The sequence below is a fragment of the Chanos chanos genome, chromosome 4, assembly GCF_902362185.1.
Source record: "Chanos chanos chromosome 4, fChaCha1.1, whole genome shotgun sequence".
NCBI classification, from domain to species: domain Eukaryota; kingdom Metazoa; phylum Chordata; class Actinopteri; order Gonorynchiformes; family Chanidae; genus Chanos; species Chanos chanos.
The window spans coordinates 9,096,999-9,116,780 of NC_044498.1; the positions used below are offsets into that span (position 1 = coordinate 9,096,999).

The following is a 19,782-nucleotide window of genomic DNA, read 5'->3' on the forward strand; positions in this document are numbered from 1 at the left end:
TCATTTATTCTTTCATTTATTTATTTACTCTTAGTGTGTGCGATTTTCTGTTACTGTGTATTTGTTTGACTGACCAGTCGTGTCCACAGGGTTTCAGATATAGCAACTGAGAAAGCGCACCCAGTGCTCTTTGGCAAATATACTGTACCTTTCAAGAATCTTCAGTTATTTTAACATACTGTGCACTAACTAGCCATGTATACCCATTTAACATTTTGTACAAGCTGGAAGCATGCCATGGGGAACTTAGCCCTGGGGAAGTGAATACGTAACGGTGATCCTGTGCGTTCGATAATCAAGTAGTTCATTCTGGTTCAGCGAACCTCAGATATTGAGGGCGAAAATGCATAAATTTTAAATTAAGAAATAATTTAACGAGGAAATAATGAGCAATACACAAATGGGGGGGGGGGGGGGGGGGGATAAATTCTGTTCCAGCAGACATAATGAAATTAATTAAATACTACATGTAAACACAATTTTGAATTTATTTGCAAATTGAAATTTTGATTTCCTCAGTTTTTTATTGAACTATTTACTTCAGCATTTATTTAACCGTTCATCTATTTATTAATTCTCATTTTAATCATCCACGTTGCTTTCCGAGTATGGATTGATCCATAAGAAGATATGAGGGGAGTTGTACCGGCTTGCTATGCTTCAAAGTCAGCAAGAAAGTCAGTGTCGTACAACCATCATTTACATTCTATTTAAATATATAATACTATATAAATTATGCACTGCTGATTATTTATTGGTTTTGAAGAAAAAAGTCAAAATAGGTACGTCTGTAACACCTCCCCCAAAACACGTTACATTTTGGACGTGTCCATCGACAACCCGTAGTTCGTATGCAGTGCGAAGTCGTTTTTTACAGAGGAAGTTTTGGAGCTGTCTAAGAGATGGACTTTGCATATCTGTCATCTTACTGTAAAAGCATAAACTGTTATCAAAGTGTTCCCTCGGTTAAGTGTTTACAGTGGCCTTATCAGACTGAATTAAGAACGTTCTGAGAAGATTTTAGAAAGTTTTTTTTCCTTTTTTTGCGTGAAACTGTGTTTTTTTTTTTTTTTAACGAAATGCACGGTATCTGAGAAGGAGAAACCCTACAGCTTGGACTTCACCAGCCTCACCACTTCTACAGTAAGTACATAGTGCGGGTGTCAGTTTAGCGTTTTCTACAGATTTATTCTAACCATCCTCAAATTTAACGTTGTTTTGGATGTCTCTGCAGCTTTAGTTTAGTTTAGGTAATTTTGCATTTAAGATTCTCCAACTCATTTGGTTTCAGCTTTCTGGTTACAGAAAAATTCCACTGTCCGTTAGTAATTTTACTACTGCCGAGCACCGTTAGTTCTTTCTCGGCCGCTGATCCGTTATTTCCACTGTAGGTGTAGCATGGGGTGAGCCCTTGTGTTCTGAGCCGCCTTACTGGACTGGCTTTACGCAGAGTGGGAGCGATTAGGTGTGGCGGAACAACGCCCACAAACAGAAGATTCATCAGGTTTTTTTAAAATTAGTTAAACACCACATCTTCAAAAAGACATTTCCACCTTAAGCTACTTTTGACGTCGTGATCCCATGCTACAAAGATCTAGTAGTCGATTTAGTGGTCGTGAGATGCAGAGAAGTATTTTTTTCGAGTGAAAATTCAGAGAGTCATTGCAGTCTGCTTCAGCCGCTTTTTGATATGAATCTAAAAATTTGTAGATGATACAGAACAGAACAGATGATATAGTACAGAAGTAATTACTTTTTACTTAATTACTGTTACAAACGTCAAAATAAAAATGAAAAGAATAAGAGCAGTTCACACACGCTGTGGGCTTAGTACTAATAATACTGCCTCAGGGTGTTGTGTAAAGTGAGGCCTCTTGCCTTCTCTATATTTTCATCATTATATATACTTTTATAATCCTTAATTTTAACTTTAAAATGTTTGAATAATCACCCTCAGCGTGAGGTGAGGTACAAGTTTGTGATCCCCTATTATCAAGTTTTTTGCCACTGTAATCAGGCCCCCCCCTCCCCCATCTCTCCAGTCACTTACATTTCATGTGAAGGACTGTAAAGTAATAAACTCTGTATTACATATATGTATTCAAGACATTAGACTCTATTCTGACAACACTGATAATATTATTTAATTTTCATCTGAGATTCTTCTCTCGGGCCAACCATTAGAAATACATCAGACAACCTTTAGGCATCATTACACTATGAGAGGCTATTCTGGGAAAATACCCAGAATTCACGGAGCAGTTAACAGGCGTTAGTTTGTTTTACTGTGATCATATGGTTGGCTGGAGCAGGAGAAAGATTGTGCTTTCTGATTGTCTGGTCTTTTGGCAGCTGTCAGGATACATTTCAGCTGTAATGTGTTTTGGGATTTTTAAACTAATGAGTCTCTGACATACACAGAAAGCTCAACAGAGCTTATATTTTATGCTTGAAGAGTTAAAGAGGCTTGTTACGACTACTGTCAAGAGAATTGTGGAGTCAACAAATACAAAGGCACAGTGTGTTGAACTATGTTGTTAAGGGAAAACTCAGAGATGGATGCTGTTTATGTGTTAGACACATGAATGCCTATGTCTGTGTCCTAGTGTACTTGTTAGTTGACAGAGGGTGAAATTTTGTGGGTCAGAGGCAAGACAGCCACTCTTGGTAGGAAAATTTGTGTGTTTGTGTGGAATTTAGTGGCAGTGTGTAACAGAGCATTCTCATTAGTTGAGGGAAATGTGGAGAGGTGGGAGTGTGTTGTTGTTGCTGTGTTCAGTTAAGAGGGAAAATGTGACAAAGAAAAGTTTGTTCAGTCATGTGCACAGGAAGTGAAACCAGAAACCTGAGACGAACATTATGGGGAATGTGCAGCCAGGAGAATTTTTTGGAGCTGTGACATTTTGTGACAGACTGCAGAGAGAGGGGGAGAGAGACAGAAAGAGAGAGAGAGAGAGAGAGAGAGACCAGCTAAATGGGGCAAAAGACAGAGTTCATCCAGCCGAGGAAAGTTGCCACTAATTTGAGAATGATCAAACTGAAATCCCAGTCGTTGGGAAGCAAATATCCACATGGCCATATACTTGATTTTTTTTTTTTTTTTTACGACCCTGTTTAGAAAGATAGCTTTTAATTGCTTAGTAATGCTGCAGTTTGCTCTAGAAGAATAAGCATACTGCACTGATACTCCCACGCTTTCAACTGAAACCACACAACCGAGCAATAGCTCACTACAGAAAGTATTACCCTGTCTCAGCAATGATTACATTTTTCCAGCCAGCAGCAGCTTCGAAAGGTAGTTTTCAAAATAAGTGTTACAACGATTCAGCTAAAAATCTAATATTTATCATTTTGGACTGGTGGAACCATTCACAACCATGGAATTTATTTTGGCTTCTTTTCAAGAAGAATGTGTTGTGCCAAAGTTTCAGACTTACATTCTGGCCGTTCCAACAACTGTAAAACCAGTGGTTTTTTTCTTTTCTCTTCCTTTTTTTCCATATGACTACTGGCTTTTTTGTCCTTTAGTGTGGAAAGTTCTGGTCTCTTTGTGGCCTTGAGTGTGTGTGTGTGTGTGTATGTGTGTGTGTGTGTGTGTGTGTGTTTGGGGGAAAGAGGGAGGAAATACATAGCAACACTTGTGTTTATGTATGTCTCTTTGCTGCTGGTCGCCAGCAACGCCCATGTGACCCTGGTGTTGGAAGGAGCCACCCTTGCGCCTGCCCTGCCAAAACTGTGCAAAGAGCTGTAGACACAATGAAATAACAGGATACATTTGTTTTTGGCAAGAACCAAGGAATTGTCAGCTGACAAGAGAAGACTTAGTGCAGCTTCATTTTGCATAATTATGTATACATATCTTCCAGGTCAGTAAGTCATTCACTGGTCAACTGTAAACAGCTAACATAGAATTAAATTTGTGGGAGTCATCCTGTAAGTAGTTTTGATGTGTATTATGCTGTATTATTTTTAAACTGCTTGCGTTTGTACTGACGATTAAACTGGAGTGAAAATGCTCTGTGTTGCCTTTTCAGCACTTTGAAAAGAGAGGAGGAGAGATTACACAAAACAACATGCAAAAACACAGGAATACACCTACATGGGCACAATACCATGTTGCAGCATGCGATATCATAAAAACAATTTTCAGAATACACTCCCAATCCACCCTCCCTACCTAACCACTGACACACACACACACACACACGCAAACACACAGAGAAGAGCTCTCCCTAAATGTGTTCATCATCCGCCTAGTAACACACACTGACTTGCTGGTTGCCTAGGTTATATAGTGGCTGTCATGACTTCTAGAAGAGTCTCTCGTTTTCTCTCACAGCTCTGATGGAGGTCTCTCTGCCTCCTACTGTGCAGAAAGGTCAATAAATCCTCACCGTCACAAGGTATTAAATGGTATCCATGGATACCATGTCCCGCTCACCCAGGTTTTTGAGAAGGGTGAAAGATTTCCCTTCTTCACAGATCTCATCTGCCAGAGGAGAAAAACTAAACTGTGTTCATCAGTCATAGGGTGTACAATTTACAATATTAGTTCAGTATTGTTGCCATTTGATTAATTGATTGATTTATATACTTTATTTTCCCCCATAGAGGAAATTTTGTTGTGGCATGATAATACAGAAAACAATGCCATGCTAACAACTGAAATTTGGTGACATATATTAGGTATTGTGAAATGCAAGTGTAAAATTTGATCATCATAAAAGCAGAATAATAAGTATGTCACCGTATTTAAGCATTAAAAACATCCAGCTACAAAGACAGAATACAATGAAATATCAGGCAGGATGAATAAATAAATCAAATGACTAAATAAGAAGACTAAATAGTGTGTCACTGCATGCTGGCATCAAAAAGTCAAAGCAAAATGTTAGTGTGTGAGCATTTAAATTGTACAGCAACCTACAGACAAGTGAAGAGAATAACTAAATAAAATGACTAAATTGCGTGTTACCACGTGTTAGTGTTCAAAAATTCAATGGCTGCTGGTACAAAGGAGAACTCTGGTCTCTTGCTTTTTGTGTGGGGAGCTCAAAGGCATCTACCTTATGGTAAAAACACACATTTACCATATAAGGCATGTGTGGGGTCACACATGATCTTGGTGAGTCTTGAGAGAACCAGCTTGTTATAGATGTCCCCCCAGGCAGTCCCTTTTGACACCCACTACCTTGGCAGAAATAGTCCGTTCCACATTAAATTAACCTTCTCGTAAAACATAGCCTAGTCTTTGTTGGCTTTTGTGCACGTGTTTCGAGTTTTGTACCCATTTTTAGTTGCTGTCCACGATAAGCCACGATGGGACGTCCTTTTCTGAGTGTATTCAAAGGAGGAGTATTTGTATTTGCATTTAGTCCTAAAGTCAGTCTGCATCTCCATGGTCCTAAGTAGTATTTAGAATCAGGGAAGATCCATCGCGGCATATGGAGTTCTCAAAAACGGACCCATGATGTTCCTCCTTATCATATAAAAGACTGTCAGGAATGATAATTAGCGCAAGGAAGGAACAGACTTTTGGTCTTCTGATTACTGGAAGATTCGTGTAAAAATATCAGCTAGTTGGCGTGAACAATTGGCGTATTTTAGGACACGACCAAAAATTTTGTCTACACCGGGGCTTTCGCGGGCCTCAGAGTTTTTTTGGGGTTTTTTTGGACTTTTGGCTTGAGAGTGATAGAATCCTGAATCCTGCTTTATTCTCAGTACTCGGATAGTCTGGTGTGATGGGTGTAATATACCTGTCGTCTTCAAATCTAGAAAAGAAGGCACTGAGTCGGTTAGTCAGCTTCTGCTCTTCGCCATCCTTCGTGGTAGCGTGTATTTTTATTTTAGTTGTGTGTGCTCCACTGTTCATAGCTTTGATTTTCCCCCCAGCTAGCGTTCTCTCTCTCTCTTATATCTTTTTCTGCGTGACAGTTATCTGCCTTTTGATCTCTTTTTGGATCCCCTTCAGTTCATCTGTCGCTCCTTGCACAAATAGAACTTGCTTTTTTGTTGATTATGTTCTTTAGTTCCTTAGAGACCCATGGTTTATTATTAGGAAACTTTGCATCTTTTTGTGGGTAGAGTCATGTCTGTGCAGAGGTTAACATAGCAGGACACCACATCTGTGGTGTTTGAATCAGATGAGGTAGGTTCATTTGAATCAGATGAGGTAGGTTCAAACTCATCCTATACTGTGTATACCGCTTAGTTTTTACTACTTGCAGTCATTGGTAGGTGGGTCATAAATAGATGACAAGATCATCAGAGCCACCAAATGGAGGCCCAAGGGGACCCTGATATGTATTTGGGATCTCGTCGTAACTAAGGTCAAGAATTGTATTCTTTGCAAGTGTGACACTTGACATATTGTCCCAGTCTGTTGGTAGTGAGCTGCATGTTTAATGTCTTCATCTTGGTTATGCCCCTACAACCAGGATTCATTAGGTATTATTTCTTAGGCTTCTCTATACTCAGTATGGAACTTGACAATGGCAAAAAATGGTCACATTTCCCCCTGAAGGACCGAGCATTTGGCAGTAGAATTATGGGAAGGGGAAGTTTGTTTCTCATCTTATTAAATCTGGCTCTGATTCCTTCCTGTTTTGCCCCTAATTTTGCCTCTAAGTGCTCCTAATTTTGTTGCTGACTTATTTCAAAATTCTCTTTTCAGAGTTCAAGGAAGAGAAACATTTCTTTTGGAGGCTCGGGAGGAATTCAGCCGAGCTTTGGTGGCTTGACCTGGTGCCATAGCAGTCTAAGAGCATTGCGCCATGGGTAAGCAAAACAGTAAACTGCGGCCTGAGGTTCTGAGTGACTTGCGGGAGAACACAGAGTTCACAGATCACGAGCTACAAGAGTGGTATCGTGGCTTCCTGAAAGACTGCCCCTCAGGTCACCTGACCGTGGATGAGTTCAAGAGAATCTACGCCAACTTCTTCCCATACGGAGATGCGACCAAGTTTGCCGAGCATGTTTTCCGCACCTTTGACACTAATAGTGATTGCACTATTGACTTCCGGGAGTTCATTATTGCGCTGAGTGTAACATCTCGTGGTACCCTGGAGCAGAAGCTCCGGTGGGCATTCAGCATGTACGACCTCGACGGGAATGGATATATCAGCCGAGCTGAGATGCTGGAGATTGTACAGGTGAGAGACGTAGTCCACCACACCCCTACAATCTCTTAAGAATATCTCTCCCTCGGTAGCTCACGCAACCACACCTGTGCAGTTCAAGAAAATGACCAAATCACTCTTAAGTTAAACTACAAGCTAGTCTTGTTTGTGTAGTTATCTGTGTAAGAAGCGACTACAACCGGTATGACTTGCTAAACTAGCATCATTTTTTTAAGTTGTTTTTATAATGGCAAGGTGTCATCTGTAATTGCTGCAGTAAGAGGGCCCAACAGTGACCTTGGCAGAGTCTAAAATAAATACAGGTACTTTACTCAAAGAATCCCTTTTAACTTCCATATGGTAGGCAGAATGCACACCCAGAATGCCCAGTCCATTCTAAATGGGGTGGTGGGTTTGGGATACATTTGTGACTGTATGCAGGATAATCCCCAAATTGTCTTGGATGCATAGGACAGTGTGAATATCAGGTAGTTCACTTAAAAGGAACTAGTGAGTGAGAGATCTTATATTCAGTTAACTCCAGACTAAGAATTAACTACAGAACATAACTGTTGAAATTATTTCTTCTTTTAAGGTAATAAATCATGATATAAACAAAGCAAATGTTACAGGACTGTGCAATAACATTTCAGTGGTAGTGTTAAGCCAATTAAAACCTTGTGTCACAGGTTCATAGCTAAATTATATATATTTTCTTCCATTTGAGGCTACTCAGATTTGCTGCTTCATTGTGTCTTTTTTTCTTTTTTTTTTAAATCAGTGTTGCTATGTTTACTCTGCGAGCTATTGTGGTCAGAGCAGCTTGTTCCATATCAATATTGGCAAGGATCAATGTTTGTGAATACAGCCTACATGAATAAACATATTACATCAACCCAGCTGCACTGCAGACCATATGGCTCCACTGGAAACGGTAGCTAAGCTCAAACATGATGCTTACAACTAGTAAAAAACTCTCCATGGCAAACTTTCTTTTTTGAACCACACTGATAACAATTACAAATAACATGTGAAGTGTGTGGTCATGAAGTTTTGTTTGGGGGTTTTATGTCAGGTAGTATGATTCTATTCTGAATCAATGTTGTTTTTCTCTACTCTTGATGCTGTGGGGAGTATCTGTGTGCTGTCATATTATTTGCACTGTCTCTGACATGCTATCAAAAGAGGCTGAATGTTAAACAGTGAGAGCAGCTAAATATCGCTCTTTGTTCCCATGGAACTTTCAGGCCTTTTTTTAAAACATGCTTGTGCATCAGAGATGAAGAAATGGCCTTTTTGTTACACGATTTATAAAGAAATGTCTGTTTTCCCCCACAAAGGCGATTTACAAAATGGTGTCGTCAGTAATGAAGATGCCAGAGGATGAGTCAACCCCAGAGAAACGAACAGATAAAATCTTCAAACAGATGGATACAGACAATGATGGTGAGTGATTTGTAATGAAAACTTGTACAGTTAATCCGTAGAACACAAATGGCAGGCTTGAGTTTTAAATTGAGGTGCAGAGTGGGACTGGACAGGCATGTAAAATCTGTAACTCATATGTCCTTGGTATAAAATGCAGCAGAGTGTAACCAGATATTAAAGATGTGGTTTTTACTTATTTAAGCTCACACACACACACACACACACACACACACACACACACACACACACACAGCTGTGTTTGCTTTGTATGCTTCTTGTGGTGCTCTCGATATCACTATAACATAGAATGTTGTAGTGATAGTGATTATAGTGAATGTTATATTATCAGTGTGATAATATCGTCACTATGGTATAATGATTATAGTGAATGTTATATTATCAGTGAATAACCACTATCCGTAGCTTCTTGAGGTGGATTTGTTAACTCTGTCTCTTTCTTACACTACAGGGAGACTTTCCCTGGAAGAATTCATCAAAGGAGCCAAGAGTGACCCTTCTATCGTAAGACTCCTGCAGTCTGACCAGGGCACCTCGCGCTAGTTTGGACCTGCATCATGACTCGAATCCTAGCCAGACAGTGTTGCCATTCAAACTTTGCCTTCATCTGGAGGACATTTCCCCCACAGAGTAATTGCTTGTAAACTTGTGCAAGCGTTATGTAAGACAGGGACGCAGCTGTACAACATCTGTTTCGCACACCCAACCGCATGAGAAAAAACAAAACAAAAAAAACCAAACAAACAAAAAAAAACCCCAGGTTACCATAGTGCTGATATGATTTCAAGAAGCCTGAAATGAGTTGCGTCTTCTGTACAAGAAACCGAACACATTTCCAAATGTGTAATCTTACAAATCTCCTATAATAGTGTTTTGATTTCACACATTATACCACTACAGTATGCTCTTTTTTTGAAATGCATCACTATCTAGCACTTAGTCGTGGTAATTTTCTTTAGCTTTTTACAGTTGAAATGTGCCAAAACTAATACTGAACTGAATGTATTACATTAATTGGCAACTATGTGATTTTTTTTTTTTTTATGATGTGTTATATGTGCCATCAGAAGGAGATGTTCTGTTAGGATCAAACAGACCACATAACAAAATAAAGTAACATTCCTCTTTCCATTAATGTCCAGGTGGACGGACTTGGCTCACTGTTAATATCTCTATACACTCTTATTCATTTTAATAACAGCTCCAGAGATGATCTGTTAATGATTAACTCTAATACTTTCTATGTAAAACACTATATACAAAAAAAAAAAAAAAACACATGAATCTACACAGGCCATTTTGGTGACATATTTTTCCTGAAGTGAACAATGTGACAACAAAGGCAGCATATTTAGATGACACTTCATATACAATAAAAATATACATCCATCACAGTTAGGCTCTTGCCAGCATATTTTATTGTTATTAAAGTAACAAATTCAATACAATATGAATGTAAAATGTTAGACAATGAAAATGGATTACTGAAGAATAAGGATTGCTCTGTTTTACTGAAACAGTGAGACCTCTTTTGGGAGAGACAGGCTGGTGGACTCCTCAACAGATCATTTATATGCCATAAGTCATGGATACTATCAAATATCATGTGGTCTGTGTATCACTGTAACCAAATTACAACATCTAATACACCCATAAACCGAACAGACTGCAACATTGATCTCTTGAGTCTGTATGTGCTAAACCAGTGGTCACATCTTTGTAGATGTTTGCATGCTTGTTCTTCTCAAAGAAAACTAGATCAGGCGTATGACTTTATTCGCAATATTATACCCCAAAGTGGGAACTGTAAACTTTTGCTTAGCTGTGAACATTACTGATTCAAAGTCAATTTAAGAACTTTTACTCTATTAAACTTTTATTTATATTCACTGCCTTGAGCTGATGCATTGCCTGTCAGTCATCTTGGTCTTAGTGCCCCTCTTGGTTAGCGTCCCATGTTGAAGATTTTCTGGCTGAGAGCAGGGGGCATGGAGAAGAGGAGAAGAATGAGGAAGAGGAGCAGCAACATACAGAGGAGTAGCAGCAGGCAGGTGAGTTTATACTGACGCCAGGTCAAAATACACATCACCCTCGCCGGCCTCAAACACCACGACAGACTAGTATTAGGGCGACTGTGGAGGAGAGACAACAGGGGGTTATAATAACACATGCACGCACACACACACACACACACATACTGTATTAGGACGACTGTTGGTAAGGGTCAAGGGATAGAGAAAGAGGAGGTTACACAAAGGCACGTATAAGCAAACATTTAATTCAATTAATTTATTTCATTCTCATACAGACAAAATAAATAAATTTAATAAATATTGCACACTGGTCAACAAAGAGATATATAAATACACTCTTTATATAATAAACAAGCTATAGGCAGTGCAAACAAGTTGGTTATTGTATTTGTTAATCAGTAGTAAACACAAGATCACAAAACACTAAATGTCAACACAAACATATCAGGCAAAAGGAATTCCAAGCAGCTATACACTGCAAACAGTCCCAAGAATTCAGGGTGGACACAATTACTCAACCGTCCTGAGGAAACCATGCTATGATGCCAAGTCTGCAACTGTCTTTTCAAGTCATTTACTCATTCTATACAACAGCAAAACTCTCCCTCTCTCTGTCTTTTACTTTTTCTCCTCCACCCATCTTTTTTCCTCTGTTAACTGCTTTCTCACTCCCTACTCCTCCTGCCCAGAGGAGGTCCTGCATTTGTGTCGTGTCTGTGTGATGAGTGGAAAGTGCAACTTTTTCAAGGCAGAATACAATACAGCATCCATCCATTTAGAACTCTCTACCAGGTACAAATTTGTTTTGTTGCTACAGAGGGATTTGTCATGCTTACTTATCTGCATTCAGAGATATGTACATAAAAGTACTGTAACCACAGAAAGAGCCAAACATCCCAGGCATTTTATACAAACATTCATAAAATGTGGTATCCTGTGTGTTATGCATGTTAACATCAATTCTGAGGAGGACTGGAGCGATCAAACGGTTTAAACTCAGTCATTCATGGATAAATAATTAAAAAAAAAAAAAACAACAACATAAAGGATAGGATTACTAGAAAAATATTAATTTGTTAGGTTTGAAATAGTACTTTATGATGTGCAAATGTTGAAATCAGTGATACAGAATTGTTTGAGGTTATTTTCAATGATTGCATATTAATGATACAGAAATATGCTTGTTTAGATGCGTTTCAAATAGAACAGCTTCAACATAGGTGGAGGCAATCAGTTTGTGCTTTAACAATTTCATATCAGTCCAATCTCCAAACCTCTGTCTCTCTCTCTCTCTCTCTCTCTCTAAACCAAATAAGAGTAAATGAAAACAGAAGCAGAGAGAGGTCAGAGACAGTGAAAGAAGTAAGTTGAGATATGGTAAGGGGAGGTTGTTTTAATTGAGTAAGGATGACATTAGCATTAAGCAAAGGTTCCTGTTGATGGTGTCATACATCACACATCTTGACCAAGTAGTCTCTTTTTAAAGGCATTTTTACAAGCAGTGCTTTTGAACACAGATGGAAAGGAAGAGTCTTTCTGAACAGGCCACGCTGAAGTTATAGGGGAGTGGTGGGCGGGGGTGGGGGGGTGGGGTTACATGTGCATTTCAATCCTTGGATCCCCCCTACCCTCCCTCAAGCTCCCAGCATCTTCTTGACCAGGTATCCTGGCAAGCTGTAGAGAAACAGACCCAGCATGACTAGCAGCAGCAGGGCCAGGAGCACTTTAATGATCAGCCATTTGTAACGGTTACACAGCAGGTAGCGGATGGCCTTCAGTGGACTCAGGAACCAGAGGAAGGTGGTGTCAGGGCGGCTGTAGAGGGAAAGGCAGGTGTTAGGGAGTGGTGGGGGTTAGGGATGGGTGAAAGTTGGCCATGGTAAAAGCAAATATTAATGGTTAGTATGTGTGACTGTAGTAAAATACTAGTAAAAGTCTTTACAAGTTTCAACTTAAAAATAAAGGGAAAAAAACTAATGCAAATACACTGTGGATCAAGACTTTACTGAGACAGAAACAAAGAACTACTGAGAGAAAACAAAATACAACATTTCTGAAATATTCTCCCCCAGGAGACTGTGAGTTACACACAGCCAGCAATGGGGTAAAAGCTGACTTTGTACGCAATCCCTCCCTGCAGTGGCACAGAAGTGCCAGAGAATGTCAGAATGAGAAAATGATAGGAAAGAAAAATGCAGAGAGAAGTGTAGAGACAGACCCAAAGGGTAACACTTAAACGGCTTCATTTTCTCATCACATTTTAGGAACAGTTTGGTGATATTATAAAAGTCAAATTAAAGCTCCTCCCAGATTTAGATCTCCATCTGATGTCACCATTCAAGTGTTACCCTCTGAAAAACAGGGCAGAGAGGAAAACAGGGGAATGAGAGAGGGATACCAGTGGTCTCTCTACCCTATCCTCACGCCCCAAGGAGCTTCTTGACCAGGTAACCAGGAATGGAGTAGAGGAACAGTCCCAAGAGAAGGAGTAAGAGCAGCAGTGCCAGCGTCTTGAGGATCAGCCAGCGGTAGTTGTGCCAGATGAAGTATCGAATGGACTTCAGAGGACTCAAGAACCACATCAGACTGGTGTCTGGGCGGCTTTTCCGGAATAGGAACGAAATGGGAATTGAGGAGGTAGACAGAAAAAGGATAGAGGTGGATGGAGGGTGAGAAGGACACATGAAGGAAGGGAGAAAATGGAGGAGTGAGAATACGGAAAAAGAGGAGGTCAACAGGAATTTGGGAGGTAGGGTTTGACCACAGATGAAGGTAGCTCAGAGTTTGCCAAGGCTTCTCACTGACTGTCTACATTACTGGTGTGTGAATTACTGGTATTTGAATTACTTGTGTGTGACTTCAGTTTAACTGCATGTGAATGTACTGTATGTGTTAATCTCTTACTTGGGTTTCTCCAGCGGGTCTGGTTCATTGCGCCCCAGGCCGACAGGACTTTTCTCTGCTTCTTCTGCTGTCAATAAGTGGAGTTCTGCCTCCACTTTCCCCTGAAATGAGACTATTATTCATTAAACAGCATTATGACGTGGTAATCATGGCACATATATTATCAATGGATTTTACACTTATAGCCCAGTTTTCTGTTGGATTTAGAATTCCCAATAACCCATGTAAATCTCACACAGTAGCCTGATACTGGTGAGCATTTTGGTGAGTGAGCCGAGCTCATGCTTGCTCTGCTGTATGTAAATCCAGCCTTTTTCTCACACTCTTAGCTAGTGTCACTGTGCAGAATGATCGTAATGCACTTGGAGCACTGTTCACGCATGGACACCCGGGCACCTGATTGTCACTGACCACCAATGAGCATTGAGACCGAGAGAGTCCAAAGCCAACTGCCCGCTTACTCATGGCAACACAGCCGACTGGATTCCTTTGCATCCCTGGCTACACTTGGCAAGTGTGACACAGGTGGGATTTGAACTGTGAATTACCTCTCAGAATACCAAAATGTTTCATTTAAGTAACGCCAGTCTGACACTAAGAGTTAGAGGGACCCTTGGAGATGACACGCCCTCCAAAGGAAAATAAGCCAGTTGTATTTTCCTCACCCCAGGCAGTCGTGGGGAAGTGTGAAAGGGTAGAGGTGTGGATTTAAGCCTTGTATTGTTTTGTAAGTATTAAAAATTTAATATTTAATTTTCTCAGTCATCAGAGGTCAGAGTCACTTACCGTGAGCTCCAGTTCATCATTCTCATTTCGAGCCACAAAAGGCCACCAACCCTTCACTCTCTTTTGCCTGAAAATGGAGACGGTTGGTAGTTCGTGCTCATTCAGAACCAGGTCAATGGAGCACTGTTTAGCTGTCTTTGCTCCACGAGGAAACCGGTTTAGATCCAGCTCAATTGCGCCTGAATGGTTCAAAATACAAAAAGGTCAGAAAATAAAACCGGTTTTAAAACAACAGACGATGATAGGTTAATATCCACTTTGTTCACCTCTACAGTGTACAAAAAGCACAAGAAAGGATAAATATGTATGAATATTAGTCGATGGCCAAAGAGTGTCACCATACCCAGGAAGTCATCAGCAGAAAAGTGGTCTGCATCCCAAACTTGGAGCGTGAGGCGAGCAGGAATCTTATATTCCGTTTCGTCCCAGGAGAACATGGACTCCTTTTTGGACATGACGATCTTCTCCTCCGCCATCAGGTAGTCAAAGGGAAACACAAATCGCCAGTTGAAGTTTCCCTCTCCAGTCAAAGAGTGATAGTGCACGTCAGTGTCCTGTTTGTCCTCCTGTTGTCCCTTCAGCCAGCTGCGTGGAGAGGCCATTTAGTTTCATTATACACAGTTTCCATGCTATTTCATTTCAAATAATGGCATCTTGCATAACTTCATGACAAATAATTGCATTCTTGATGCTTCCAACACAGGCAAAATGTACAGGCAAGAACCATTTCTGCAAACTTTGGTCCAAGTTAGTAAACAACAGATACATCAATATTTTGCTTGTGATCTGAACTTTAGTCTGACCAGGGAACCACTAAACATCCTAGTTTGACTTTTGATTACATTTGCCTGGAAAATGCAAAACTGTTTTTAAGACACAGTGTACTGATTGGACCGGCTGTTGTGTAATTCGTACGTGCACATGAAGCAGAACATCAGATATGACACAGACACATGCTATTTCTAAAACATTGATGGTTAACATGAAATGTCTTGCAGTTTAATTAATTACTCATCGCTCCTCAAATATTCAAAAACACAATTATTTACATGACAAACTAAATAATATGAAAAGCAAACAAAAGTATCAGTGTAGTCCTCCAAAAATACACCAGGAACTGCCAGATATCTCCAAAATTCATAAAACCTCTTAATTAAACCTCTTAAAAATAATTGTATCATGTTGCCATTGCAGCATGACAGGAAGAGTTATTTTGATTTTTTGAATCTTTTCTTTTTTTGTTTCTAAACTCTTTAGTTAGTGTGTGGTTTACTGTTGGAGGATCACACATTTTCAAATGCCATGCAGAAATGCTTCTCATTGGACTAAAACTTAAGTTCTACCCCATGGTCATTGTGACTAGAAGATCCCAAATATTGTTGAGAGTGAGTTTCAATAAATTATGGTACTGTTAAATATGTTGCCACGGAACAAGTAACAATTCACAGCGCCTGCATAAGAGACAGCTAACGGAATATGAGTGAAGCTGTGAAACTTGAACGCAATCCACAGGACAACCTTTGATAGCTCAAGGTTTGACTTGCCAGGTCTAAAATCGGGGTGAGCAGAGGTCAGTGTTGCTTGTTCAAAGCACTGTTAGCACTGATCAAGCTCTCTGATAACGTTTATGACATCCATCTCCCATTTGGTGTCATATCAGCTGTTTTGGTTACTCTTCAACTGATACCAGTGCCACGAGAGCTGGATGAAGAATTGTACGCGATCATGATTGCAAACGATGTTATATACAGATTACGACCATGACTTAACAGATCACTGAGAGGAGTAACGGTTATAACGTTTAGCGCACATTCTTAAAACAGACACGCAATTGCTACGAAACCTAAACTTCAATGTAAGAGACTGCTGGCTGAGACTGTTAGGTCCTTGCATATGGAATGACATCACATGGCAGGGGAGCGAGGACTGAACCAATCAGCACTCACGACTGAAGCAGCTTCATTCTAAAAATCACATCGCCATGGCAATCCTCGCACTTGCTCGCCAAGCAAGCAGCTAACAGCAGAGTTAAAGAGACAAAGTCTGAAAGAAAGGAGGAGCTAAGCCTGAGAAAATTGCCAAAGCCAATTTTGAAGAGTCTACCTTTCGTACTGATTCATCATTCAGTGTGGATATGCTGAGAAAGCAGTCAATGATGTTTGTTATTGTTTGTTTTTGTTATTGTTAGGTAGAGTGTGCTTGCCAAAATGCTGGTAATGCTTGCTTAAAGCAAATGCAGATTATAGTCATGCAGACAGCCCTGTGTAAGGCTTTCATGCGATATCAGAAAAAAGCATAAGCCCCAGACATTTTCATAACCAGAATAAAATTAACTTTGGAAATCAAGACCATACCATTTAATCAAATATCTACAATGTTAAATTAATTTGCAATCAGTCTATAGTTGACTTAAAAACTACACAAATCATAAAGGTCAAACAATTCGCTCACATAGATCCAAATTTATCGAACAAAACAGAGAATACTCTGGGCTTTACATTATTTAGATTAAAAGTTTATCCGAAAGGTTGTAACATGATATTTATTAAAGTGATATGGTCCTGCTTGGCTTGCTTCATCTAAGTGCAAGGTTATGCGGTTCAATTTGTCGTCTCGCGTTGGATAGCTATAAAATGAGGGGGCCGGTTAAATTTCGTGCTTTTGATCAGCCGGGAAGAGCCGGGAGCAGGGTTTGGAGCCATGCGCTGGAGTCGTGTTTTACCCCCTGACATAGATGTCAGACATCTTCTCTCCTGTCATGAAAGCATCGTCTTCTAGAACTACGTCATCTGTGTTCCAAATAATAACGCGCAGCTCATAGCTAGACAGAAGCACAGCAATGACACAGGGGCAGGGGGGAGGACACCGTAAAACAAAACAGGACGCACGAATGGAAAACAAACAAACAAAACAAACAAACAAACAAACAAACAAACAAAAATGATTAACACAAAAAAACCCCACAAATCATACACTTCTAACACACCTTCCCATACCTACCCCCGGACAAAAATGTCACTGGACTTTTCCCCTGTGAAGTAATCATCGTCTTCCAGAATTACCTCGTCTGTATTCCATATAATCACTCTGAGCTCATATCTGGTGATTTGAGGGAGGAGGAGGGGGGTGGGGTGTGATGTGGAGGGGGGGGGGGGGGTTGAGGGAGTGGGGAAAGACATATGATCAGCTCACAGACCCTCTGACAGCTCAGAAAACAGAAAATTCATCAGAGTTAGATTAACAAAGAGAGGCCCAGCCTGCACCAGGCTGGTCCAGAACGGGACAGCAAGAACTCTCTCAGAGTTAATTTAACACTGACAGATTTACTGTATGGATGAGTACAAGCTCAGTTATGCATACTTCAACGAGTAGAGAGATACAAGGTGAGAGAAATGGGAGACAAATGAATGAGAGAGAAAGAGAAAGAGAGAGAGAGAGAGAGAGAGAGAGAGAGAGAAAGCAGCAACCAAGTGGACAGACAGATGAACAAATCTTGGTTTGGTTTTTTTTTCTTTCTTTTAGTGTTTTTCCTCCCCTGAAACTCAAACATGTACGGGGCAATACGTACCAGAGGGTTTTTCCACAACTGTTATCAGGGAACACAACATAATCCTACTTGATGTTGAGAAGGGCAATGATAGCACCAATTCAAAGTGCTGATGAGTAGCCGTCAGAAACACTGCATCATCTTTATTGCCCTAAACATGCTTATCGCATATAACAGTTTGGTGATTTTCTGTAGATTCATTATATCTCATATCTTTACATTTACACGTCAATTTACATGTGCATTCAAATGGCTGAAGAGAAAAAAAACAAATGCTAACTATATTAACCCTTCTTACCCATCCCACAGAGAAAGCACACTTTCAACTTTTTATGTAATACATTACACTTTATACATAACCACACCTTTAGGCATTTATGATATTTATAGACCAATCAGCACTGTTCACTATTCTTCACAGTGTTCCACCACTGGAGTGAGACTGGTCTTTGAAACATAAGTGATCACATCAAACAGACACTGCTATTCTCAATGAGTTCAGTATCTTGGACAGTCATCTGCCAGGTGAAAACTGGCCCTACCTCTTTGGTTTGCGTGGTGATATGTCGATGGCTGGGCCAGGAGCAGGCATATCCATGGGAAACATATCCACCCACATCTCAATTCGCCCCTGTCAGATCAACACATCGGTGTTCCTTTTTATCACTGCTGTGTGTATATACCTGTTCAGTACCTGGTTTGTTTGGAATTTGAGTTTGTTTGGGTTAGAACCTGTGTGTGTGTGTGTGTGTGTGAGTGTGTGTGTGTGTGTGTGTGTGTGTGTGTGTAGGTACCTGTTCGATGCCAGGTTTGTCTGGGTTCAGTAGTGCTCTGGTCTCCACATGCTCGGGTATCAGTTTGCAGCCCGCTCGGGGAATCTCCTCCCAGTGTTTCAGCACAGTCAGGGCCAAATGCTCATCTGTCTGCTTCTTTAGACCTATATATACAGACACATACACACACATACACACACACACACACACATATACACACACAACATATGCATCATCCTCAGATAAGGAGTGGGTCTCTCTCCCACCTCTCTCACTCTCTTTCTATTTCTCTCTGGTTGTTTCTCATGCAATAACTGTGCTATAATTGTTCTATAATTGTTCATGCAATAACTGTTCTATTATTGTTCGTGCAATAACCGTGCTATTATTGTTCATGCAATAACATCAGCGAACAAAGACACCACTGAACAGAAAAAAGTAGTTGCCATTAAATGTTTAAAATTCCATAAGCCTCACCATTCTCATCTTCAATCTCTGTGGATCCAAAGTAGACACGGTTTGCGACTTTGACTCTTCCCCCAGGTCCGTAATGAGGTCCATCCAGCTTTCCCTCCTTACAGAGCTTGGCCAGGATTTGAGTGGGCTTCTGGGGGTCCCGCCACACGTTGTAACCATGGCTATTGACATCAGAAAACAAAAATACAAGTTTAGGGTTAAGTTAAGCTAAGTTGTGTGATTTCTCTGAGGGTATTCTGAGGTACTTTAAGACGATAAGTTGCAATGCTCACACAGAGTAGCTGGATGCGATGCCACAGGTAGCTCTGTGTTTGCTGTAGTAACGGTTCTCCAAGTCAATCTTAGTCTCACCAATCAGATCGTCGGTGCCAACCAAATCCCAGTCATACACTGATACCGTCAACATGGATTCCATCGGAAACGTGGCTTCAATGTCAAACGACCTGACAGAAACAGAGGAAAGGCAGAGGAAGAGAAGAAAACTTGAATGAATGCCGTAGGTGAAAGGACAGACAGAAACAGATTTTTGTATGCGCCCTTTTTTCGATGAATTCCAGAGGAATGGTGGTGATAAAGTAAACAAAACTGTCATGGACCTCAGTTCTGAACTTTTGGAGGATATTTCAGGAATATCATCAGTGATAATCACTGCTTTGTGGTCGTGACATTTAATCAAGGGAGGAGAATGAATCTGG

The 19,782-nt window shown here is 40.4% G+C and overlaps 2 protein-coding genes across 5 annotated transcripts in view; one reads left to right on the forward strand and one right to left on the reverse strand.

Moving 5' to 3' along the window:
- The first annotated feature begins 6,707 nt into the window (after window positions 1-6,707).
- On the forward strand, window positions 6,708-9,472 carry LOC115808959 (hippocalcin-like protein 1). 3 transcript variants are annotated; one of them, XM_030770352.1, is made up of 3 exons: window positions 6,708-7,154; window positions 8,462-8,571; window positions 9,023-9,472. In XM_030770352.1, exons 1-3 carry the CDS (start codon window positions 6,777-6,779, stop codon window positions 9,108-9,110), a joined length of 576 nt encoding a protein of 191 aa, XP_030626212.1. In that variant the 5' UTR covers window positions 6,708-6,776; the 3' UTR covers window positions 9,111-9,472. The 3 variants fall into 3 exon arrangements, with proteins under 3 accessions (XP_030626212.1, XP_030626211.1, XP_030626213.1); XM_030770351.1 differs by having other exon boundaries at window positions 8,462-8,567; window positions 9,019-9,472; XM_030770353.1 differs by having other exon boundaries at window positions 6,708-6,931; window positions 8,455-8,571.
- Window positions 9,473-12,234: 2,762 nt separating this feature from the next.
- The window catches only part of otofa (otoferlin a), a 69,725-nt gene continuing 62,177 nt past the window's right edge, over window positions 12,235-19,782 (reverse strand). The window contains exons 38-46 of one of the 2 annotated variants that reach the window (XM_030770349.1): window positions 19,360-19,530; window positions 19,088-19,248; window positions 18,632-18,774; window positions 18,380-18,468; window positions 17,291-17,389; window positions 14,634-14,875; window positions 14,291-14,469; window positions 13,505-13,605; window positions 12,235-12,415 (exon numbers count right to left, since the gene is read on the reverse strand). In XM_030770349.1, the coding sequence (XP_030626209.1) occupies window positions 12,235-12,415; window positions 13,505-13,605; window positions 14,291-14,469; window positions 14,634-14,875; window positions 17,291-17,389; window positions 18,380-18,468; window positions 18,632-18,774; window positions 19,088-19,248; window positions 19,360-19,530 (1,366 nt within the window). Of the gene's footprint in view, window positions 12,416-13,020; window positions 13,202-13,504; window positions 13,606-14,290; window positions 14,470-14,633; window positions 14,876-17,290; window positions 17,390-18,379; window positions 18,469-18,631; window positions 18,775-19,087; window positions 19,249-19,359; window positions 19,531-19,782 lie in introns of those variants that run through there. The other variant, XM_030770348.1, reaches the window with a different exon arrangement.